The sequence below is a fragment of the Myodes glareolus genome, chromosome 3 (genome assembly GCF_982192425.1).
Source record: "Myodes glareolus chromosome 3, mMyoGla1.1, whole genome shotgun sequence".
Taxonomy (NCBI): domain Eukaryota; kingdom Metazoa; phylum Chordata; class Mammalia; order Rodentia; family Cricetidae; genus Myodes; species Myodes glareolus.
Window position 1 is genome coordinate 81,459,511 of NC_142028.1, and position 23,995 is coordinate 81,483,505.

At 42.4% G+C, this 23,995-nt stretch overlaps 1 protein-coding gene across 6 annotated transcripts in view; it reads left to right on the forward strand.

Annotated features, from left to right (window-relative positions):
• Window positions 1–23,995, forward strand: part of Elavl4 (ELAV like RNA binding protein 4) — a 137,479-nt gene that overhangs the window by 76,414 nt on the left and 37,070 nt on the right. For all 6 annotated transcript variants that reach the window (XM_048453382.3, XM_085686419.2, XM_085686417.2 and 3 more), the window contains exon 2: window positions 12,927–13,167. In XM_048453382.3, coding sequence (XP_048309339.1) covers window positions 12,927–13,167 — 241 coding nt within the window. The remainder of the gene's footprint in view (window positions 1–12,926; window positions 13,168–23,995) is intronic.

The window sequence follows — 23,995 nt, forward strand, 5'->3', positions numbered from 1 at the left end:
CAGCTGCAGTTGGGAAAATAGATGGCTGTTGTATGATTGGGCAGATCCTGAAAGCAGGCTCCTGCTCAAACCATGTAATTAAGAAAAGTGGGAGCTTTTGTCCAAGTGCAGAATGTTCATAATATCCGAGTTTGTCAGCCGGAGCTGTTAGAATGGATCAGTGCTTTCCGCTCCCGCATCCAGGGAGCGGTTTTCTTATAAATCATCTTCTCCCCTTGCTGTCCTCATGAAGGTTGCTGCCAGGCGATGAAGCAGATGTGAGGCTGTAACCTTGCTAATTCATGCTGATTGAAGTAAAGGAGAGACTGGATGGACCAGAGATTGTGTCAAGAAATGCCGTGGCCTCTGATGTAGGAACAGGGTGTGGCCGACGAGAGCTCCTGCCTGATGGCTCTGGGGAGGAGGAAGAGCCACTCTTAGTTCTGTGGCTCCAAACTGGTTTGAAGGACTGGGATTATTTTTTCTTTGTTAAAAAACTATATTCCTTTCAGATACAAAGCGCTATATTCTTATGAAAGCAAGGCAAATGGGAGGGGGAGATAAGGATAAAGATACGGATAAGTGCAGCCATCACCTGTGACCCTAGTGCTTTAGTATTAGTGTTTTTATTCCCTCCTGATCTACGAATGTTTAAATAATTGAGATAATGTCTTTTTTCTCTTCTTTTTCTACACACATCATATGTATTTTCTCATGCTACAAAAACCCACTATAAGCACAATCTTAACTGCAGAATGATGTTTCTAAAGCTATGTTAGTTATTTAACAGGCTCATGGTTTGTTATTTTGTTCTGTATACCTCATGGTGTACACTTTAGACCCTTCCCCTAAATAGAAATATAATGCAGAAAAAGGTTGTGGCAACATCAATATCTTCGGTGACGGTGAGGAAGGCCATTTTATGGCACCCAAGGCTTGAATGTGACAACCCTAGAGTTTTTCTTTATGAGATGAACATGATACACACAAATACTCCAAAGCCATACTTCCTCCATCCCAGGGCTGCAAGCCCACCTCTGTAGATTTGGTAGGTTCTTCTTTCACTATTCCTGTTCAACCTGCCGAGAGAATGTGAAAGGGGATAGTGTCCAACCCAGTTCTGTCAAGCCAAATATTCTAATGTTCTTCCCCAAGAAAAAGGGAGGGAGGGGAGGGGAGGAGAGGGAAGGGAAAGAGACAGTGAGCATGGTACTATGTACCACATGGTACCGTGTGTATAATCTGGACACTGAGGAGGCCGAAGAGATCACTAATTTGAGACCAACCTGGGATTCGGAGAGGGGACTAAAAAATAATGTTTCAATAAATTTCCTCTTTTTGACTGTGTGGCTTCACTATGGGTATAGTTTTCTGTGTCAATGCACCCATTCTTGGAGATGCTGAGAACCCTTTCCTTTCGCTGAATGTCTCTAGCCCCAGCTGTAAGTAACCTCTGTCATAGACTAGCACAGCTGGAAGAGCATGTGGTGTTGTACAGTTCCCCTTGAAAAAGAGATGATTTTCCAGAGATTTTTATAGAAACCCACTCCCTCTAGTGTCCTTCTTTCCTCCTCATTCTCACACCCACAGTCTATGTTAAGACAATAGTATTCATTTTTAAAATAAAACCAATTTCTACATCAATTTCTGAAATCTAATTTTAAGTATAAAATCGAAATTCAGAAATATGCTTGCTTTGTACAGCTAAATCTCAGTGATTTTGCTCACACTCTGAGCCACTAGCTAGGTGTTTTATAAATATACAATACTATGTTTACATGAATTTTGCCATTGGCTATTGCTTATGAATTTAATCAGAAGATAAATCTGACTTAATCAGTCTGTGGGCAGTTTTTCAAATGATTCATTAACTACTCTTTGTGTGAAAGACGAAAATAACATATTTACTCTCACAACTGCTCCTCATCCCAACAGGTACCCATAGCTTATCATTGTGCATTTGGATTATTCCATCCACACTAAATATCAGGGTTTGAAAGGCTTGGCGAGTAGAATGCAAAGGGAAGGAAGGGAATTTGTTTCCAGTGGAGTGTGTGTGTGTGTGTGTGTGTGTGTGTGTGTGTGTGTGTGTGTATGCTTTGCAGGGGATTGGTGTCTAACTCAGTTCTGTCAAGCCAAAAAACTCTAATGTTCTTCCCCAAGAAGACGGGAGAAGAAGGGAAAGGAAGGAAAGAGGCAAATGAGCATGGTACTACATGTTTATAATCTACGCCCTGAAGAGGCTGAAGAGATCACTAATTTGATATATATATGACCTAATGTTTTTTACAGGAAGCTTGAGCTTGTCCACCAAATTATATTTATATTAAAATGAAAATAAGGAAAGCATTCTTCCTAGTTCTCTAGGTTGAGATTGCCTTTATTTCCCAGCCATTTGGAAAAGACTGGTTTGTGGTGGGGAGGATCAAAGAAGCTGCTTCATCTTTCTGGTGAACTTGACAATCACGCTGCCCTTCATCTCTGAAGAGCTCACCATCAAAGTCTTAAAATCGAACACCCACAAGTTTACTGGCATCACCAAAATGGGCACACCAAGAAATCATTTTAGGTCCAGAGTAAAGCTCTAGAGAAATCTGTAGGATGCAAAGGAAACCTGAGCTTATTTAGGAGAGGAAAAAACCATGTGATGTATCTGGGGAAGAAGATTAAATCTTGGATTTCTGTGAATTTAAAAATAAAGCCTTAGAGAAATTAAAGTTTAATGACTGTTCCCTTTCCATGCCGGCCTTCTCCTTTAAGGATGAACGCTTCTGTTCTCCCTAGCAATGGCTGGGTTTTGGCTTTGGTTTTTTGTTTTTTGTTTTTTTTAAGCCCTGCTTGCCTGTGCTAAGAGCACATCTGCCTTGTGTGCTTGCCTCCAATCTAGAAGATGCCCTTTCAAAGGAGGAGTGCCTTGAGCCTCCCGCCCCATCACACACAGCCTTGAGCCTCCCTCCCCATCACACACAGCCTTGAGTCTCCCTCCCCATCACACATAGCCTTGAGCCTCCCTCCCCATCACACACAGCCTTGAGTCTCCCTCCCCATCACACATAACCTTGAGCCTCCCTCCCCATCACATACAGCCTTGAACCTCCCCCCTCATCACACACAGCCTTGAGCTTCCCTCCCCATCACACACAGCCTTGAGCCTCCCTCCCCATCACACACAGCATTTTGCTTAGGACAAGGCATTTCCTCCAGGACCATGGCGGCGACTATGTATCAGAACACGATAGAACTAGGTGAGTGTAGTCGATCCCGTGCTTTGGGTCATGAGAGGAGTCAGCAGAGAACTTTTGGGAAGGATTACTTAAAGGGATAAGTACAGCTGTTTATTAGTAATTTCTTTCCTACCTCCGATCTTTCCTGCTTGAACCCCGGATAGGCAGAGATCAGATTAGTTTTTGTTTGTTTGTTTCCCTAACTCCTAGAATGAGCCTTGGCCTGTAGTACTGTTCAGGAAACATGTGCTGAACAGAATACATGTGTTGCAAGGATATGCTGAGAATTTATTGCCCCCTAACTTCCTAGAGTAAATAGGTCTTCCGGGCTATTTGTGCATCTGCCCAAAGGTATTATTAAGCTGTCAGAGTTTTTTCCCTGGTTGGAATTAAATTGTTTCCTAGAGTTTTCTAGTTGCCTTCCAGCGGACTCTACACACACTTGGTGTGAATACTTTGAGGGACCAGAGTGCAGTCTTCAGCCAGGACCCCTTGGACCAGCACGGTCTTTGTGTCCACTAGGATGTAATTGGAGAGCACTGTTATTGGGGTCTCAGGTTTGCTTTTTTGCCTCACCTGGAGGGATCAAGGCATCCATCTCAGCCCTTCCTCTCAAGTGCCATTAATAGCATCTGCTCCCTTCACACTGAATCATCACGGAGAAGGTGTCATATTTAAAAAGAAAAAGAAAAAAAAAACAGAATTAACCTGAAGGGACTGGAGAAAATTAAAGCCGATTGAAGAAAGCACAGGCGAAACAAGAAATTGGGAATGTTGTGTGGGCATTTTTAGTATCTTTAAAGGAGTAAGAAGAGAAGGAAGGGTTTATTCCTAAAATGATGTCTGTCTTCAGGAGCACAGTACCTCATGTGAAACTTTCTGACTTTGGGGATTTGCTCCTCAGGCATTTGAAAGGCAGGTGAGATGCAATAGGGGAGGCTATCCCAGGAGAGTCAAACACACTGGATGTCAGAGTTTCAGACGGGTTAAGAAGGAAATGCCTACAAAAAGAATTAGGACTTTTATTTTTGTTCTCATGAATAATTTAAATCTATTTCTTTAATGGTTTGATTCAGTGACCGCCCTTGGTAAACATTATTCTTCATGCTCTTGGGAACGCTTGCTCTATTACATAAGGGTTGGCTTGTATATATAATTTTTCAAAAAGTCCTTATTCCGTGGTGAAAAAGTACCTTTAAATATTTGTGGTAATATTTAACCGAATCCACGCATCTGCATTGGATGTGTACACCTGAGACATGGCTACAGTCAGTACATTTCTTCAGCATCTCTGTAGTCTCTGGGACTGCTGACATTTAAAGAGGCGTGAAAGGAACATTATATTCTTGTGACCTTCTTCGGTTCTTTCCTCCTGATTCTTTTGCATAAATTGAGCGGTGAGACTACACCTCCACCAGCAAACCAGAAGCCAGGGCCTGGAAGCACACACTGACGGCTAGACACGGGCCAGCGCTGGGCCAGGGAAGGATGAATGATGGCAGGTACATTCATGTCAGGGCAGATTCCTATAATGTAAATTTGCGACCTTTTATTTGCCTCATGAAGTAAATCTTGAAAGTGTAAACTGGGTTAAAATACAGAAATGCGACAATAATTTATGGTCAGGCTGCCATTTTTATGGACAATATTGGAGCAAGGACACAATCTGTGATAGCTGGCAGGATTGATGGGGGAGGAAACTGGGCATTGCCTCTGATGTGGCTTGGGGCTTTACACAGTGACTGTTCCTAACAGGAATAGGAAGATGAGTCTTGGAACTGCAGCCTGAGGCGCCTCCAAAGTGAACAGTCTGGAGTCTTAGGGAGGACTGGCAATGTGGAAAGAACTCACGAGCTCATAGACCAGATGTACATTTAGTTCTTAAGTACACTTTTAGAATTTTAGAATGGCCTTGCTTAATATACTTCAGGGTCTTCCACGGATAAGAATATGCTTTCTCTCTGATGTTTGAGCCCTTCAGCCACAAACACTTGTTTAGCCAATAAGTGAATTAGTTCTAAAAGCAAGAAAATATATGAAAAGCATAATTTGGTAGAGAAGAAGGCATTCTGCCCTGGGATTGTATTGCTACTCTAAGCTTTTCTGGTCTATAATGTGGGATTTCCCTCTGTGTGCTGTGATTATGTTTTATTACCATTGATTAATAAAGAAGCTCCTTTGGCCTATGGTAGGACAGAATATAGCAAGTGGGTATTCCAAGCAGAAATAGAGGAGGAAAGAAGGCAGAGTCAGAGAGACGCCATGTAGCTGCCCAAGGAATAAAAGGTAACAAACCACGAGCCTTGTAGTAAAATATAAAATAATAGAAATGGGTTAATTTAAGATGTAAAGTTTAGTTAATAATAAGCCTGAGCTAATAGGCCAAAGTGTATGTAATTAATATTAAGCCTCAGAATGGTTATTTCCTAAGTGACTACAGGAGCTAGTGAGCGGGACCGGGTGGGTAGAGAGAAACTGGTCCAGGGGACCAGCAGAATGGAGAATATTTGTAACTACAGGTCTGACTGCCAAGCCTATTTCCTGGGTCTTGGTTTTTGCCCTTCTTCCTGTCCATCTAATAATACTGACGTCTGTCATTAATAATACTCATACAGGAATTACCTGTATGACAGTTCCTCGAGAGCAGGTACCTTTTCATGCCAGTAAAATCAAAGGATGTCAGGGACAACCAGGCTCTACTTTCTCCCTCATTAAATGGGGCTGGAGCAAAGCTGTAGAGGAAACTTAGTGAGGACCTGGATACTCTTACTCCCAGTTTTCTTAACTAACTGTTCTCACCCTTGGTATGAGGAGTAGGGCAGTAAATGGAGGAAGTAGGACCAACTTCTAAGCTTACTGATCAGGAAGTTAAGAGAAAAGCCTTGGGCTGGCAAGATGGATCAGTGAATAAAGGCATCTTGTCACAACTCCCGCCACACACACACACATACAGTAATAAATGTAATAAAAAAAATTGGGAGAGAGAAAAACGTGCTTTTGCTACACAGAGGGACTGGGAAATTGTCAGAAGGTTAAATAGGAAGGCTTCATTTGGGAGTGTTCAGTCTAGCGGCAACAAATTGGCTTTCTAGGGAGGAAAGGCAATGACATTCAACAGGTGTCTGCTACATCCATGCCAGCCAAGGGTCAGTCCTTTGCCTGAGTGAATTTGAGGTAGAGATTAAAAAGCAGAATCACAGTTTCTAAGAAGAGTGGTTTCCAGGGCCTAGGCAATGGGGAATGTGGAGTTGCTGTGTAGTGCACACAGTAGACAAAAGAACTCTGACAGTGGACTGTGATGGTGGTCCAACGGGAATCTACCCGATACAAATGAGTTATACACTCAGAATAGCTAAGTGATAGATTTCTTGCTATACCTAATTTACTGCAAGAGAATTTTTTTAAATATGCATTTGAAATAATATCCAAAGGTATACCTGGTATATAATAGATGCTTCCTAAGTGACAGCTTGTTCTGTCCTCTTTAGATGTATAAAATGGAGATTATATTTAACACAGGTGGCTGTGTTTTGCAGGGATCCAGGGAGCTATTGGGTACATGAGGATGTTCATTTATTCATCCAAGTCTTTTATTAACAACCTACCTATTATCAAGCCTTGTTCTGCATGTAGGATGTAGATACTATAATAAGCAGGGATATGATCTCTATTCTGTGGACTGTAGAGTCCAGGTCACTGTTCCTTGTGAGCAGTAGGTTGCCATACCCAGAAAAGCCTGGAGTCAGGTATGCTTCTGGTTCTTTGTTCATGTGCACTGCTAGAATATGCCCCCTTCAGCACCACAGAAAAAAGAAGCAAGTCTTCCTTTGAATGGCTATTCCTGTGTTGTCAAAAGAGTAAATGAGGGACTGGAGAGATGGCTCAGAAGTTAAGAGCGCTGGCTGCTTTTCCAGAGGTCCTAAGTTCAATTCCCAGCACCCACATGGTAACTTACAACCATCTGTAATGAGATCTGGTTTTCTCTTCTAGTGTGCAGTATACACTAGATAGATAGATAGATAGATAGATAGATAGATAGATAGATAGATAGATAGATAGATAGATAGATAAGACCAACAGATGACAGACAGATAGATAGATCTTTTTTAAAAAGAGTAAATAATTGTGGTGTCCTGGTGATCCAATCCCGTCTCTCACTTTAAGTAGTAACCTTGAGCCAGTCATTTCCCTCATCTGGTTCAGTCTCCTCATCACTTAAATTATGGCACTGGGCTTGTAGTCACTGATGTTCTCTGACCATGGCTTCTTGTCTGTATGTGTATATTCCCAGGCCCTACCTCAGAGCCTGGCACATCAGGCCTCCATCGCTGTCCATCCAACATATCCAGATCTAACTATAACAGAAATAAATCTTTTTCATGTGCAAATGATCTGTTATGTTGGTGAAGTAGAGCTATAGGTGGATTAAATATTCTGCAGCAATGGGGCAGCACGAAGGGCAGAGAAGATACTTGCCTTGCCCACCAACAACAAGCCTGGGAGTACCTCCAGAAAGACTTGTGCAGTCTCTGTTTCTCACCTTCCCTGCAGAGGTAAACAACCTGGCGATGATCTGGTAGCTGCATGTCTGTAACCTTCCCTCTTGCTTGTGTTACATATTTTTGCAGAAGAGTGACGGGAGGGGCGAGTGAAGGTGTCGAGTGTAAGTAATTAGTCATTCAAACCGTAGACACTTTCAATGGCAGGATTTGAGTGCCTACGTTATTGTGTGCCGCTCTAATAGTTTATCCCTGAAATGTTCTGCCTGTATAATGTTTCTTAAAATATATCAAGGGAACATAAAAGATTTAATGCCGTGCTTTGTGCAGCCATTAGAGTTGGAAGTCAACTGAACCTCCTTGAAGCTCTATCCTGGATGCTGACAGCAAATTCTGTTCTTAATTGCTATTCAGAAGAGGGAAGGAGGGCAAGCTAGGGGTTTGGAGTCCGGTCAGCTGCGAAGTTGGCTGTGAGACCCACACAGAATGTTTCATTGAAGTACGTGTGTGTGTCGAGTAAATGATATATTTATTTGCAATGAAAAGAGGGTACTGCTAGAATGTCATCGATGTTTTCCTGAGGAAGCAGGTGTTCTCATTTTGCCTAGCCAGCTTCTGTGCTTGTTTGAGGATGGGCTTCCCACCAAATGTGTTTTTGTTACCTCTGGTCCATTTCCCAAAGTAGAGAACACAGGTGTCCTCCCTTTAGTAACCTAAAATGCTGCAGCTTCATATCCATGCTTTCAACATCTTTATCCCTTAGTGACTTCTCTTATTTTCGGGTAATGTTTTCAAAATCTTCATTCATTCAGAAACCAGATTTAATGCTGATATTTTAAATTCCTAATTGTTTTTTTTATCCTGTGATGCATTCTGGAATGAATCAGTAACACCAGTGAGGGGTCTATTAACATGATCTACACAACACAATTCCAAAGTTTTCTCAGCTTTCAGACGACAGTTTTACTGAAAACGCTGTATGTGTGTGTGTGTGTGTGTGTTTCATCAGTTCTTCTGAATACACAAGAATAACTGTTTAGCGTGTGTTTGTAGAGAAAAGAGAGAGCCACCTCTACCACACAAGAAAAACCTGACCTAATTTATAGCTGCCGTCTGTGGAAGTAGCTCAATGGTGAACACCACATTTTGTGGCACTTTTTCAAATGTTAGGGTTCAGTTGGGGTTGTCTAATATCTAGATAGGCCTCTACTCTGGGAACTGGTGTAAATTAGGAATCCCACATAGGATGTAATGAGATTTAGACGCTGAAGTAGGAGCTGAGTTATTCTGTGTAGACTTGGCACTGCCCGGGGCTCTCTGGAACAGTTCTACCTGTAAAGAGGCTGGCGTGGACCAGTGCTTTCACCACATGTCCATCTGTGAGATGAGCATCCAGCAAATGAAAGACGAGCCTGCTAGATGTCTCTGAGCATGCTTCAGTGTGACATACATTCTATATATTCCACCATCAGCGCCAGAAAAGCTGCCGTGACCCAGGCTGTCTTCTTGGTGTCCTTGCTGGAGCTATAGGGAGGATAATGTGAGAAAGGTCATTAGCAAGAGAGGGGCGCCACAGATTGTGTAGCAGATTTGGGGAGGGTAGTTGAAATGTGGGGTAAAGCAAAATTCAGAAGCTGGGTAGCTTTGAGGTTCTGTCAAAGAGCCCTCCTAAAATGCATAAATTCTGATTTTCAGGTTCATTGCCTAGTTGGCAGTGTTCGCTGTGGGGGTTATCTGGGACACCTGACCTGAGGAGGAGTGGGACAACAGAAAATGGAGGCACTCAGGGGAGACCTGCCTCCCAGCCAGGGGTTCTGTTAATGCCCTTGTACCTTCATTTTCAGTAGCATGCTCCCCAGCGACCTTTGCTCTTCTCCTGGACCTAGGCTCAAGGGTAAAGCAGCTGCCTAAGCTTTCCAGGTAGAGTTCTTACCAATCTAGAGGACAGGCCTCAGCTTCACAGAAGCCTGTCACTTCCTCTTTGTGGCCTGGATCAGCTTTCTGGTGCCCTACAGTTGACCTGGCCAAGAAGAAAGTTCTGGTGGTGTGAGAAGTAGAGACACCTAAATTACTTACATGACGCAGGTAAAGAGCCTTAGACAGTCTGCATCTTCCCTGAGCTGCCTTTCTTTGGCTCTTCCCAAGACTCCACGGTTTTCTTCTGGTTTCGTTTCCCATATGTAACCATCAAAAGAGGAAATAAAGTGACAGTCACCTGTGCTGGAGATGGAGAGAAAAATAGTTAGGATGCCTCTAGGCACTTTGTGTTTCAGACACCCTGTAGATAAGAACTCTCATTCTGAAGGTGGCAGTGCCTGCTGGCCGTCGTTCTAGCTCAGCAGAAAAGGCTGTGGAGCTCAAAGCACTGAAGTGACCCAACTGAGGTCACGTGGCTAGTGTGTAACCCACCCAAGGTAGCTTGGCAAGTGCATGCTTGAACTAGAATTTTAAGGCAATTTGACTCAAAACCACATTCCTGTGTGGATAAGGTGACTCACCAGGTAAAAGCACTTTCTCCCAAGCTTGAAAGCTTGAATTTAATCCCAGGAAACCACATAGAAGGAGAGTTATCCTCTCTCCTACTATGCATATGTACTTGGAGTTATCCTCCTGCAAGTTATCCTCTGAGCCCACATGTATGTCATGGTAAGCTCATATGAACACATGCACACACACGCACACACACACACACACAAACACACACACACTATATATATGTATATATATACATATATATATATATAACTATATATATAGCTATTAAAAAATGCTAGCCAGGCATCACATGACTCATGCCTTTAATCTCTGCATTTGGAAGGCTGAGGCCAAAAAATCCTGAACTGAAGGTTAGACTGAGATACATACATATATGTGTGTGAATACAAAAAAAATTGTAACAAAAATGCCATAGCAACACTGTCTCAAAACAACATTAAAAAGAAAGAAAAAAATCCTTTTTACTACACCACTCTGCTTCAGCTGACAAAATGAATAAAAACAGAACTTTATAAAAAGTCACCAAATATTGAGAAGAATGTGGAACAGCCAAAATGTTCATTCTCTGCAGGCAAGAATGTTAAGTTTGGGTAAGCACTTTGAAAACCCAATGGCAGTATCCATTAAGGCTTATCATACATATCCCTTATGACCCCCAAATTGGAATCCTAGAAATGTGTGTAGATATACTAAAAGACATGACAGCAGTATTTATGCTCGATCAGAAGTAGAAGCAACAGATAAATAAGACATGTTAGTTACATACAATGGAATTGTCTGTGGCATGAAGAAGAATGCCTATGGCTATGTATAACAACACAGAAAACACTTTAGATATATGATAAGCCACAAAAGAGTACATGTGGTACTGTTACGTATATGAAGTTTGAAAAGGGGTATATCGAATCTATGGATTGGAAGTTATAATGGTAGTCATTTTTATTTAAACAGTGAGGGGCAGGACAAGAGGGTTTCTGTCATCCTAGTCATCTTCCGTCTTATGACCGAGAGGAAATTGTCCAGGTCTGTTCACTTAATAAACACTCTGGAGTTGTAGCCTTAAAATTTATACATTTTATGACATTTTTGTTGAATTCAATTAAAATTTTTGCCAAAGAAAAATATCCTCTGGGCACGCAAACAGTACTATCACTGAAGGAACTGGTTCTCAGGGGTTGGCTGTACTGGTTTTCCTAAGTACTGAGATATAGAACACATTAGGATATGAACCTTGGCCCTCTTGTGATAAGTCCAGTCAGGTGACAGACAGCATGACACTGGTAAGAATCAGGGACTTGTTTTTACCAGTGTTCAGCTGCTGTATAAATGTCATCTCCCTTCCTACTGTTTCTCAAGGCAGGTGACTTTGTGTCCCCTTTGTCAGACATCACAGAGCTGAAATTTTCATCCCCAGTAGCTGGACGACAATTTCAAAGGTGATAGAAGCAATATCGTGATGGGCAGTGGTTTAGTTAGGTTTTTATTGCTGTGATAGAACCATAACCAAAGGCAGGAGGAAAGAGTTTATTTGGCTTATACATCCTGAGTCACAGTCCAGTGAGAGAAGCCAAGACAGGAACTACAAGGGAGATATGGGTGGTCTCTAGATGGGGCCAGAAAACCCGGATGCAGACTCAGATTCTGCCCCACTTTTCTACAGAGAGTCACTGGTTGTCTTGACATAATCTCAAACATAGGAGAGGGAACTGAACTTACTCCCTGAAGCGTTAGCAACCTTCTGGCTCTGTGGTTTGATGATTTTCCAGGTCTATCAGCCTGTGCAGGACATCTTCAATGCTTGATCTCACTGTTGCATCTCCTCCTGTGCCCTTTCCCTGACTCCCCTTTTCCAGCAAGCAGGGATAATTAAATGCCTGTAGCCTACTGAAAATTCCTAAGGATAGGGAACCAATCATTTTTATTATTATTATTTTTCTTGCATGTTTCCTGGGACAGTTCAAATATGTTCAATTAGATATTTAAATAAGTATTTATATTAAGAGAAAGTCCTCTTGGAGTAATATGTAAGAGCCATAGACTATGCCAGATCCAAAGGTGAAGGCCTAGAAACAAAAGTTCTTGTTCGTATTTTTTGTTTGTTTTATTAGAGACCCCAGTGTGTGGGAGGGGGGGGGACAGTAACAGAATGGCTGGATTTTTTTTTAATTAGATGATTTTGCATCTTCCCAGAATGCACTCATGAATAGGAAGTTTGATCAGTGTTTAAGCATCAGTGCAAATCTAAGACCTTCACATATGGAACAGCCCCATTTAATTTAATGTCATTTTATTTTATGAGATAGTTAATAAACAGGTACTGTATTTGATCTTGTGGGTTTAGTCCTCTATATTTAGCTTTTTCAGCTTTAATGGAACTGTAATTTTAATCATGATTATTACTTTACATTTTAATTATAATTTGGTATGGCTTAAGTATACATTTCTGAGAGTGATTGTGTAATGAAAACAGGAATTAGCTTTTCATTAACAAAATAATGGGAGAGTTCCCACTGCATTCTAGTCTGTGTTCAAAATCTCGGGGCTGGCCTAAAAATAGCAAGAGGAGCTTAACATCCTGGTTAAAAACATGCTTCTAAATCAGCTGTGTTCACAACCCAGTCTCTTTGCTCCATCTTGCCTCATCTTGTTCCCTTTCTTTTCAGCAAATAAAATAAAATCTAAAACAGACTTTGTGTCTTCTGAGATTTCAAATTTTTTTTTTATTTAGATAATTAGCACCATGGAGCCTCAGGTGTCAAATGGACCAACATCCAATACAAGCAATGGACCCTCCAGCAACAACAGAAACTGTCCTTCTCCCATGCAGACAGGCGCAGCCACAGATGACAGCAAAACCAACCTCATCGTCAACTATTTACCCCAGAATATGACCCAAGAGGAATTCAGGAGTCTCTTTGGGAGCATTGGTGAAATAGAATCCTGCAAACTCGTGCGAGACAAAATTACAGGTATGCTCTTCAACATTAAGGCTGGGGATTCATAACACACTGTGTGTGTGTGTGTGTGTGTGTGTGTGTGTGTGTGTGTGTGTGTGTGTGTGTGTAACAGTGCATCTGAATGCCTACATCACATATCCCGCATGCAATGATTGCATGTATACATGCCACAAACTCATACTGTACACACATGTACACCACAAAAGCCCCCTTGCAGACTAATTGAACTAGAAAACCGATGAAGATTTTCAAATGTGTTTCCCCTTTATATGGAATGGTCCTTTGGTTTTATACTTATTTATTTTTGATCAGCTGCCCCTACTTTTCTTTCTTTCTTTTTTTTTTTTTTTTAAGACAGGGGCTCATGTGTCCCAGACTGGCACAGAACTGGCTAGATAGCTGAGGATGCCTCTGCTTTCTGACTGCAGGGATTACAGGCATTTACTGCCATGCCTCGTTTTATGGGTGCTAGAAATAAGGGCTTCAAGCATACTGGACAAGTGCTCTACCAACTGAGCTGTGTCCCTAGCTCCTCCTTTGTTTGCACTTTAGTCCTGAGCTCTGCCTTCTGTCTTTCCTACCCTGTACTCCACGCTGCTTTCATTCCTTTCTTCTGTTCTCAAACATTTGGTTTGTATGTGCCCAGCTTTCTTCCATATGTCATGACACATGTTTTAAAAGGGGGCCAAGTGGAAGGATGACATAATTGCTCTTTGTCTCTGAGAAGAACAAATCCTAAAGATAGCAGACCATTCTAGAATGTAAATACTCCACAGATGAAGGAATATGCTTAGTGAAGATATGTATGGGAAATAGTTTATCTCATATGTTGGTCCATTTTGAAGATGGTCTTTGATTAATAGTTTTCTTCTTGACCTTGTGCTTAAAAACAGAGCAATATCCCTACCCCCATACAACCTCAGTAATCAGGATTTTAATGTTTGTCAGACAATTATACTATGCCTGTTTGGGGAGAAAATTCCCTATAATCTTATTGAAAGTGAGAATATCTTCCTTAAAAAATTAATGAGCTGCATAATGAGGGCTACCAGTGAAGCTGCTACCAGAGCGCTCCACCCGTGAAGTCATCCACATTAACCTTGAGGACTTGTCAGTCGTGAACGTTGACTGCTGTTTCAGCTTAACTGACAAGCAACTGGCTTGCACAAATGAAAATGGAGCCCTGTGATTTAATCAGGTTGCGATATCAGCCCCATTTTAAGTCCAATGCTACAGCATATACACGCTCATGCAAACAAATACATCCATTTATTCTTCTAATTCACATGGACATGTGCTCCTCTTTATAAATTAAGTACAAAGCTAAAAATAAGTGCTGTTTATTACAGTGCAAGTCACACAATCCCCCAACACAATTTATTTAGCTGTAAAATTGGAAAATGGTACTTATCTTAAGAGTGTATTGTAAGGACGAGATGAGAGACTGACTGCATCACACCTAGTAAGAGGACTGTTGGATGGGAGGCTTCAGTTAGTGGAGGGAGCTATTTGTGAAGAGGGAGCCTTAAAGGAGCATGGTCAAGATAGAAATCTTATATCTAGTCCTCCTAATGGGGTCAGGTTTTACAGATCTTAGCCTGTAACATGAGGGGCTGTTTGTTTGTTGGGGGTTTCTGTTCCACCCAGTACCCCACAACCGTCAAGCCCAAAGAAAACCACACAAAGATCTCTATTAATTATAAAGCTGATTGGCCTGTTAGGTCAGGCTTCTTATTAGCTAACTCTTACATCTTGATTAACCCACTTTTCTGAAATATGTTAGCCATGTGGCTCAGTACCTTTTTCAGTGGGGCAGCTCACATCCTGCTGCTTTGGTAGTCAGGGCAGGAGTGGGAGGAATCAGCTTCCTCCTCCCCAGAATTCTCCTGCTCTCCTTGCATCATTTCGGCTTCCTGTCTGTTTTTCCCGCCTATACCTCCTGCCTGGCCAATCAGGGTTTATTTAAAACATGATTGACAGAATACAGACAATTCTCCCGCACCATTAGCCGAGTGTATTCGATCTTCTAACCTTTAAATGCCGGTACTTTCATAAAGCCGATGTTTAGATTCCTTGAATAATCTTTACATAATGGGATGATAATTCAAACCAAATTAAAACCAGTTAACCATATGATTCTTCCTCCCACTCCTATATAGAAAATGTATTTTTGATTTTGCCTTACATTCTAAATGGGGATTCTGCCGGCTATCCTAGTGAATGGGTATTATTAATCACCTTTTCAGGAGGGTTCCCTCAGAGCAGTAGTGAGATTTTTTTAAAGTACTGATTCATGGTGTTGTTCCTTGTTTTCTGAAGACACGTGTTTAAACAAGCAGATTCCTTTACTGAAAGAATGCTAATTCAGTAGTTCACCGAGTGGATTTGAATAGGAGTGACAGCTTCAAAGACAGCCTTTAATTTGGTATACAAAACCAAAATTGTCAACTCTGGTTTGTTTGGCACCCTTTCCAGCACAAGCAGAGGCATACAGGAGCATCTGAGCTTAAAGATGAGGCTTATGGGTTGAAGGCAGAAATACAATTCGGGCATAAATTATAATTACGTAATTTTTTTATTTCAGGCAAAAATTTTATTTGTAGAGAACTTGTGGGAATGAGGCTGGGAAATATAGAGAGAGCAGAGATATTTGCCCTCATTTGGTAGCAGTGTTTAATAAAAGTAGAACTTATGGTTGTAAAGAGTGCTTATTAAATTCTTCATTTACACTACCTAATTAATTCTAGCATTTTAAATTAACAGTGAAACCGGTCCCTGCTGTACCATTCCATAGATGCAGCGTATTTCCTCCATCCACCCGTTGTTCAGGTTTAATTGGCTACGCTAAAAGTCAGAGAAGGAGGGAGAGATGGGGCTGTGGGAGGTGGGAAGGGAAGGCTGAGAATCGCTCTGAGCGGAAGGCGTTGGGCTTCAGTCGTAGCCCAGGTCAGCAGGAGTGAAGTATCACACCAGACAAGAACAAGGGCTGCAGCCAGTCCAGAAGTCGGGGTGAATGACATCATAGGTATTTTTGTTGCCCTGATTTTTAACATCACGGTCCCCCCTTTTCCTCTAACACCTCCTACGGATCTGAGTGCAGCCCGATCCTGTGAAGTTTACAAGAAGTTCTAAATATCCAGTGGGAGGATTAGTGGGGTGGGAGGCGACAGAAAGATAAGAATTTAAGATTAAGATTTCCCAGCCCCAAGCCACTCCCTAGGAAAGATGGCTGGGGTCTGAGAAGTTCAGCTCCCTTGAGAAAGAATGACTCCGTTGATTGTGTTAACTAGCTGGAGTACTTCTGACTGTGGGTCATTATTGACTTCTCCATGTGCGGACTCACAGAAGAAATTTGGTCATAGATTTGAGTGACATGGGGGCACCACTGAGCACTGGCTAAGCACTGGGCATTCCTGTGGTCGTCACCACAGGGCACATCTTCCATTTTCTTAGATAAGAAAGCTAAAGCCAGGCTAAAGCCACTTCTCTAGGCAGCACAGCTGTACCCTAGAGCTTGACTTTATTCTGGAGTATGTGCAGAGTGAAGACCATAACCCAAGACAACACTGTGTTCTTCTAGGGAGAGGTTGCTGGATGCCCTCCGGAGAGCCTAACTAGTGCACCCTGCCCCTAAACAAGACACCATGTACAAAGGGAAGCATAGGTAGCCGTGTTCGTCATCCATGTGGGACATAATTCAACCTGCATCTCTCTTCAAAGTTCAGGCCCATTGTCTGAGAGTCCCAGAGTTAAGAGTCCCTTGCAGTGTTTCTGGACATCTTTCTAACTTACTAAGTAATGTTCTCTGAGAAACATTGAATTTTTCATTTTGCATTAGGAAAAGACACTTTATCTGGGTACCCAGGAGATAAAATATACACCCTGACATGTTTGGGATATCGCATGTTTTATGACATCACAGAAAGCCACATCTTGGCTTTTTCCCCTTCATCTACCTGCTGCTGGGGAGAAAGGGAAATCTCACGTGACCCTCAAGGTTCAGGCAAAGAACAAGCCTGGGTAGAAATTATGTATTTCTCATGAACTTCTGAGAATTCATCTAAGTTCCTAGATTTTTTGTTTGTTTCATTGCCTTTGGCTTTTGTTCTACTTTACTTAATCCAAATTTCTGTATGATTGGCATTTTTAGGGGACGAAGCATACAGCTTGGCCAGGACAGAATTAGGTGACTCGGGTAGGTCTAATGCCAGCCCAGCTGGGATGCCAAGTTTTATCATTAGAAAGGTCTATCTTGTTACTGCCCCACCCCAAAAGGAATGATGAAGAGGGAAAAAAACAACAAAGTCCCTGGAGGAAGCTAGGGCTATAGCTCTGTGGTCGTATGCCTGCTTAGCCTATGTAAACCCTCACGCCCAAGCAGCAACAACAACAAAACCTAGGAAGGAAGGCATTCATATGAGGCAATAGACACCTTTGAACTACCTCATCCCAAAGAGAAAAGAAAAGAAACCACCATCTCTACTTGATGGCCCTCTCCATGTATCTGCCCAGGAATAGCTTTTAAGAACAGTGTTCTGTCCATTTCAGGCGAGTCGGAACTCTACAGGAGTAGAATAAGGCAGTTCAAACTGAACTCGGCTGACTACAAACTGGCTCTGTCTAGACTGGTATATGGACAGACCCTAAACACTCTGCACTTAGGTAAAGCGGATGTGCTAGCTGGGGCTTTGCAAAGGTTGAAAAGATGGACTTCAGCTCTGGGCAAAGGAAAGAAAAGCAAAGAAGCAGAGCTGACATTCAGGCGAAGGGCAAAGGCAGCTTCTCCTTCTCAGTGCTTTGGTGGAAGGAAGTATAGCATGAGTGGAGGTGGCTCTTCAGAAACCATGGTCTCATAGGAAGCAGCATTGCCAGATGGACTTAAGTATGTCAAAAATGAGCATGACTTCTCAACGCCCAATTTAACCCATCACTTCATGGTTTTTCCTTTATAATACATCTTTGAGTTAATATCATCATTCAGGGGCAAAAGCAGAACAAGTAGGTAAAAGCTCACAAGAACCCTTTGAAACACTGGGCACTGAGGTGAATTCTCTGCCAGCAGGGTCTCCGCACCCGAATTTGCATCTCTAATTTAAAAAGGGAACCAACTCTGTTTGGATACAGCGACATGAGAGGTCTTGGAGTCTGTGAAGGCCTAGGCAGCCTGCATGTCCCTCGGCAGGTGAGACGGGGATGGAAATCAGCAGTCGTGAGCCTTTCTGTGTCAGAGTTTCCAGGTCAGAGTCCGGCTACAATATGAGCTGGCAGATAGAAGGGAGAGGAGAATCAGACTCCAGACTTGTTCTCTTTCACCTCTGCTTCCAGGGAACTGAATTTGTAGGAACACCATGAGCATTTGGTCCTATCTCCAAGATGACCACACAAACAAGATAAGTTTCAGAAAAAAATAAAAACTATATTTTGAAAAAGTTGTCAGTGTACTCCAATAAAAGGAAACCAGCCATTAGATGAGTTTATTAGACTAATCTTCTATAGGCTCTAGCAAAGACAAAGAATAGCTGTTGAGTTTTTGTGTGCCGTATGCACCCGAATGTTCTTTCTGAGGGCGGTGGTGTGTAGCAGCTCATGGACTAGTACACAGGCGCTCCTGGAGAATGGCGGGGCTTACCGTCCAATATGCACCTTCAAGGCCTCACTCAAGCTGCACTCAGGAGTCAGAGCCTAGTGTGATCCTCAGCCTCCTTTGCAGATGAAATCTGAAGTTGGGGGTAAATGAAAAACTTTTGTAAGTTGAGTCACCCTCCAAGTTCAGGAGCCAAGACTCGGATCCAGCCCTATTTCACTCAACAAGTCAGTGCCCACCTAAACTCAAACCTCAAGTCGTTTTGGTATATACAAGGTTTTTTGAGATTATAATGCAATCACATCATTTCCTCCCTCCAGCTCCTGCCATCTGCCCCCACCATTCAAATGCATGGCCACTTTTTCAATGAAGTTGTTACATAGTTTAACTTCCCATTTTCTCCCTTCTTGAAATGCCTTTCATTCTGTTGGCCTTTTATTTTCTAAGCAGTGCATTGCGATGGAAGCTGCCTTAGTGTAATTAAGCCCAGCCACAATTAGTTATGCCTAAGAAAACCCCAAGATATTGCTTATCTGTGTGCAGTTTTCTTACAGGCACATGAGGAGGGTAGTTGTCAGTGAGGGAAGGAATATAGGAAATAGCACTTGGCAGCATGTTTTGCTCAGGTTTGGAAAGACACAGAGTGCCAGGCCTCCTGCACTCAGAAGGAAATCAGGCTAATTTGCATCGGCTGTTGCATGTGTCACCTCCCTGCAGTCACCTTACACATGTGCCACCAAGAAGAATAAAAGAGGTTGACGTGTTGACTTGGAAAAGGGATTGACTACTGCTGAAGGAAGTTAATGGGAAATTTTTAGGTGTGGAGAAAATCTGGAAGTCTACAGGGATGGCAAACTAGAAGAGGAGCCTGCCTTGTGAAGAAAAAGACTGTCAGAACGTTACGTGTGGACAGCAAGCCATGTAATCCTTGTGCCTCTTACACATCCACCAAGGGCAACCAGAGACCTTCCATTGTTTCTAATTAGAACTTGGCGGTTGAGTGGAGCTGTGAGGCTGAGTCTGTGCCAGCACATCAGGCATCTCTCAACAGTTGTTGCTGTTGTTGCTCTTGTCCTTGTTTCCCCCCACAAAATGGCAGTTGTAAGAATTACAGACCAGCTAAGGTTTCCTTTGCCTCCTGGTTATCTTCCCCTTCATCCTCCCTCCAAATCTGACAGTTCTGCACTGATTCCAAACTTAGATAGGAAAATGTCCTCTCATCCCCAGAGAGATGTCTCAATGGCTTTTACCTAGGATGTGAATCAGGCCTGGGTATTTTAAGGAGTTGCTATTTCTGTGCTTTAGCTGACTGTTTGGTTCATAAGACCAGCTCCCTGTTCACCCAGCATCTTCTTTTTCTCCTAACACATATACACAAATACATTCAAACACATACACAGTCACACACATGCATGCACATCACACACACACACACACACACACACACACACACACACATCTCCGTACAATGGCCTGGATGATTGCAACTAAGAACTAAGCAGGAAGATAATGTCAAACTGAAATTTCCGCACATTATCTAAAAATGTAATTCATCAGATTCAGGGCAGGAGGAAAGTGCCCTCCGAAATGTGTAAGGGAAATTCCTTTTCCTGTCTTTTGAGAGGTATGGTAGTGGTGATTTCTTTCTCAGCCTGCTCCGCCCCCATTCGGCGCCACCCCCATTCTACAGCTCCCTTAGTCCCATAACTGACGAACTCTGCGCCTGTCTTTATGCCGCATGAGAACTGAAAATCTTTCAAGTTGCCATTTTGTTTTTTTCTACAGTACTGAAATTGAGCTTTGATGGGGAAGATATTTCTAGATTGGAGAAAAGATAAAATTCAGATAGAGGCCATCTATCTGTGTAAGACTTTTTACACTTGTAAAACACTTCCAATCAGCCAACAGTATTTACTTAGTGTACTCTCTCAGACCACGTAAATGTCATTCTCTTCCCTGTCTTAAAACCTTTAAAAATTATGAAAAAGTCCAAAAACATAAGACATGCTACTCCAGGGACAATGAGCAAGGCAGGACAGGACATTCTAAGGTCCTCCATCAGCCCCAGATGTAGAAGAAGCAGGTCTTCTGAAGCATGGCCACCTTTTCTGTCCTCTAGGGTGGTTTGGTTTGGTTTTTACCAAATTCCAATCTTACTTTTCCTATCCCTGACCAATAAAATTATCTAAAAGGAGCTAATTAGATGGATGAGTGAATAGAATGTTTACTGCATAAGCATGAGGATCTGCGTCTGGATCCCAGCACCCATGTAAAAGGCCAGAGTGGTGAGATGCACCTGCAGTCTCAGGGCTGTGGCAGCAGTCAGGGCGGTTTGCTGGCCTCCCACTCTAGCCAAATCAGTGAGCTCCGGGTTCAGTGACAGAACTTATCTCACAAATAAAGTGGAAGGCAACTGGGGAAGACATCTGATGTTGGCCTCTGGCCTCCATGTGCATGCGCATACATATGCACAGACACACACAGACACATCGGCATATATACTACATACATACACACCAAAGTCTTTGGAAAGACAACACAAGAGAACTGATTCCTAATGATGCAGGGAGAGGACTTGACAGGAGGCCTGCTTTGTGGCCACTACAGTGGCAGACAGAGAGTACTCATAGCTCCAGTGAAAAAAGACAAGGTCTCCTGAGGAAATCGGGAGCATGGGGACCTTGGGGGAGAGCTGAAGGGGGAGGGGAGAGACAGGGAGGGGAGCAGAGAAAAATGTAGAGCTCAATAAAAATCAATTTTAAAAAAGAAACTGTTATAACAATGACGTCTTCAAGCTTAATAAAAATAGAAGTATATTTAATTTTTTTTAAAAAAAAAAGAAACTTTCTATTTCCCATGACCAGTGACTATTAACATATTTTGCAGAAAGGAATCCAAGCCTAGAATTATCTGGTGAGAGTCATTGGTTGGTTCTGTCTGTCTGTAAAACCTATAATCCTTCTATTCTTTTATCATTCTGTTTCTGCTGAGTGAGGACACAGACAACATCAGTTATGAATATCGAAAGGAGTGAAGAGAAGCAATGAACCAAGGTGCTCAGAGCGAGTGTCAAAGAAGAATGGCCCTTAAACATGGCAAAAAATAGATTGTAGAAAATCAATACATGATGAGAAGGCCATTGATCCATGCTCCGGAAGTATGGCTAAGGAGTAAATGTTTATGTCTCCTCACTCACCAGATTCATATAGCGAAATTTTAGTCCGCAAAGCAACTGGAAATAGGACCTTTGCTCAAGTAATTAAGGGTAAATGAGGTCATGTGGATAGGATCCAATAATATTAGTATCCTAATGAGAAGGGAGAAAGAAACCAGAGCTCTCTGTGTATCTACACATTAAATAAGGCAGTCCTCTGCATGCCAGAAGGTGGGTCCTAGCCAGAATCCAATCATGCTGGTACCCTGATCTTGGGCTTCCAGCCTCCAGACCTATAATAAAATTAATTTATGTGTTTTTTAAAAATCTATCTGAATCAGAATAGTTTGTTATAAGCAGAGTAATATGAACATTATCTGGAAATAATGAATGGAGCAGTTAGGGCTACTTCACAAGGTACGTTTTCCCATAGCCTCTTTGTTAGTGAAGAAACTATAGCTCAGGAAGAGGAAGTAATTCATTCAAGGTTGGAGCTAATAAATGAAGCTGAGATTTCAACCCAACTCTCTTAACACCTTCTCCTTGCTAATAAATAACCCTGCCCAACATAGGATGATGTCTGTTATCCTCCTGAGGTCAGGTACATATTTGCTCACTGACTTTTTCCACATCATTTCTTACTAATTTATAAGTCTGATTTTCTAATCAGCTCCTGTCTCATACTTGAAAGTCTGGTGAGATGCTGGGCCCAATCACGCAAAGTGGATGTTCGAGTTAGGATGACAACTGTGGCTCCTCTGGAATTTCTCATCACATTCATCTAGAATCAGATTAAGTAATTCTCATTTGCAGTATGAGTCAGAAACACCAACTTAGTGATCCCAGGTATTTTCTCAAGTTGTTTTTAGAGGCTTTTTTCTTTCGTGCCTCCTTTAGCCTGTTGAAGCACCCAACATGCGCAGTTATCTAAACTGATGAGGCCAGAGAAATCCAAAGAAGACTTCGATCAACCAATCATGTGGCTTGTTCTCCTGCTAGTTCCTCCTCCTCTTTCTCTTCTCTCACTGTCTCTGTCTCTGTCTCTCTGTCTCTCTCTGTTTCTCTCTTTCGGTCTCTCTCTCTAAATTTCCTGTCCTACTTTCTCTGACTTATTTACACATATGCCACTTTGACCTGAAAAGACTTGAGCTGGCTTTTAAGATAAAGAGTTACTATTGACATGAATCAGAGGCAGAGGGAAATGAACACGGAAGGGTAAAAAGAACACCAGAGGAAAATTAGTAAACTAAATATGGTGTGTCTGAGAACCACAGACAAGCTAGTCAGAGCTCTCTTTTATAGGAAGGAAAAACATGTGATAACCTTTGTCCCTGTTTTCAAGTGTCAGCCAGGAGCCCAGCTCTATCCTGCGCTTCCTGCCAGCTTCTCCATAGCCCTTTCTCTGGATTTCCAGGGTCTGTGGTGACAGCTGCCAGCTATAATGCAAGGCGGGCTATGAATCCTGAAGTCACACACATGGAGTTTTCCTTTACTCCTCTCTTTCCCAGACCCAATTTGGATTGATTCTTTCTTTTTTTTTTTCTTTTTAATGACAAAGTCTGGCAGTAACATGGAGAAGCTGCCTGAATGGAGTCCCTGTTTGTACAGCATCAGATCTCAACAGTGTGCCAAGAAAACGGCTCCAAAGCAAGCCTTCCTTGCCTGCTGCCCTTCAGTGAAGTGCTAACTTGAATCTCTGCAGTCTTGTCCCTCCCTGCAGTTCTCAAGGTTGAGCACACAGGACTGCATTTAGGATGGCTTCCATCCTTTTGGTGAAGGTTTCCATGGTTCTGACCAGAACTCCAGTCTGGACAACACACAGGAATCGCTAATGTCAAAACAAAAGCGATTTTACCTACCTTTGCCCCTTCACCCTCCCTCCCAGTCAATGCAGTGTTGTCAATGAGGCAACCACCACAAGCACAAAGAGGAAGAGCCCTACTGGAGAACTCCACACTCCCCGAACATATTCACATATGCCAAACACTTCCTGCTCAGGATACCAAACTGAAATCAAATTCAGTGACAACCTGTCTTCCCTGCCACACACACACCTATTTAATAGATGAGCAGGAACATTGCATGGGTTGCTTTATCACCCA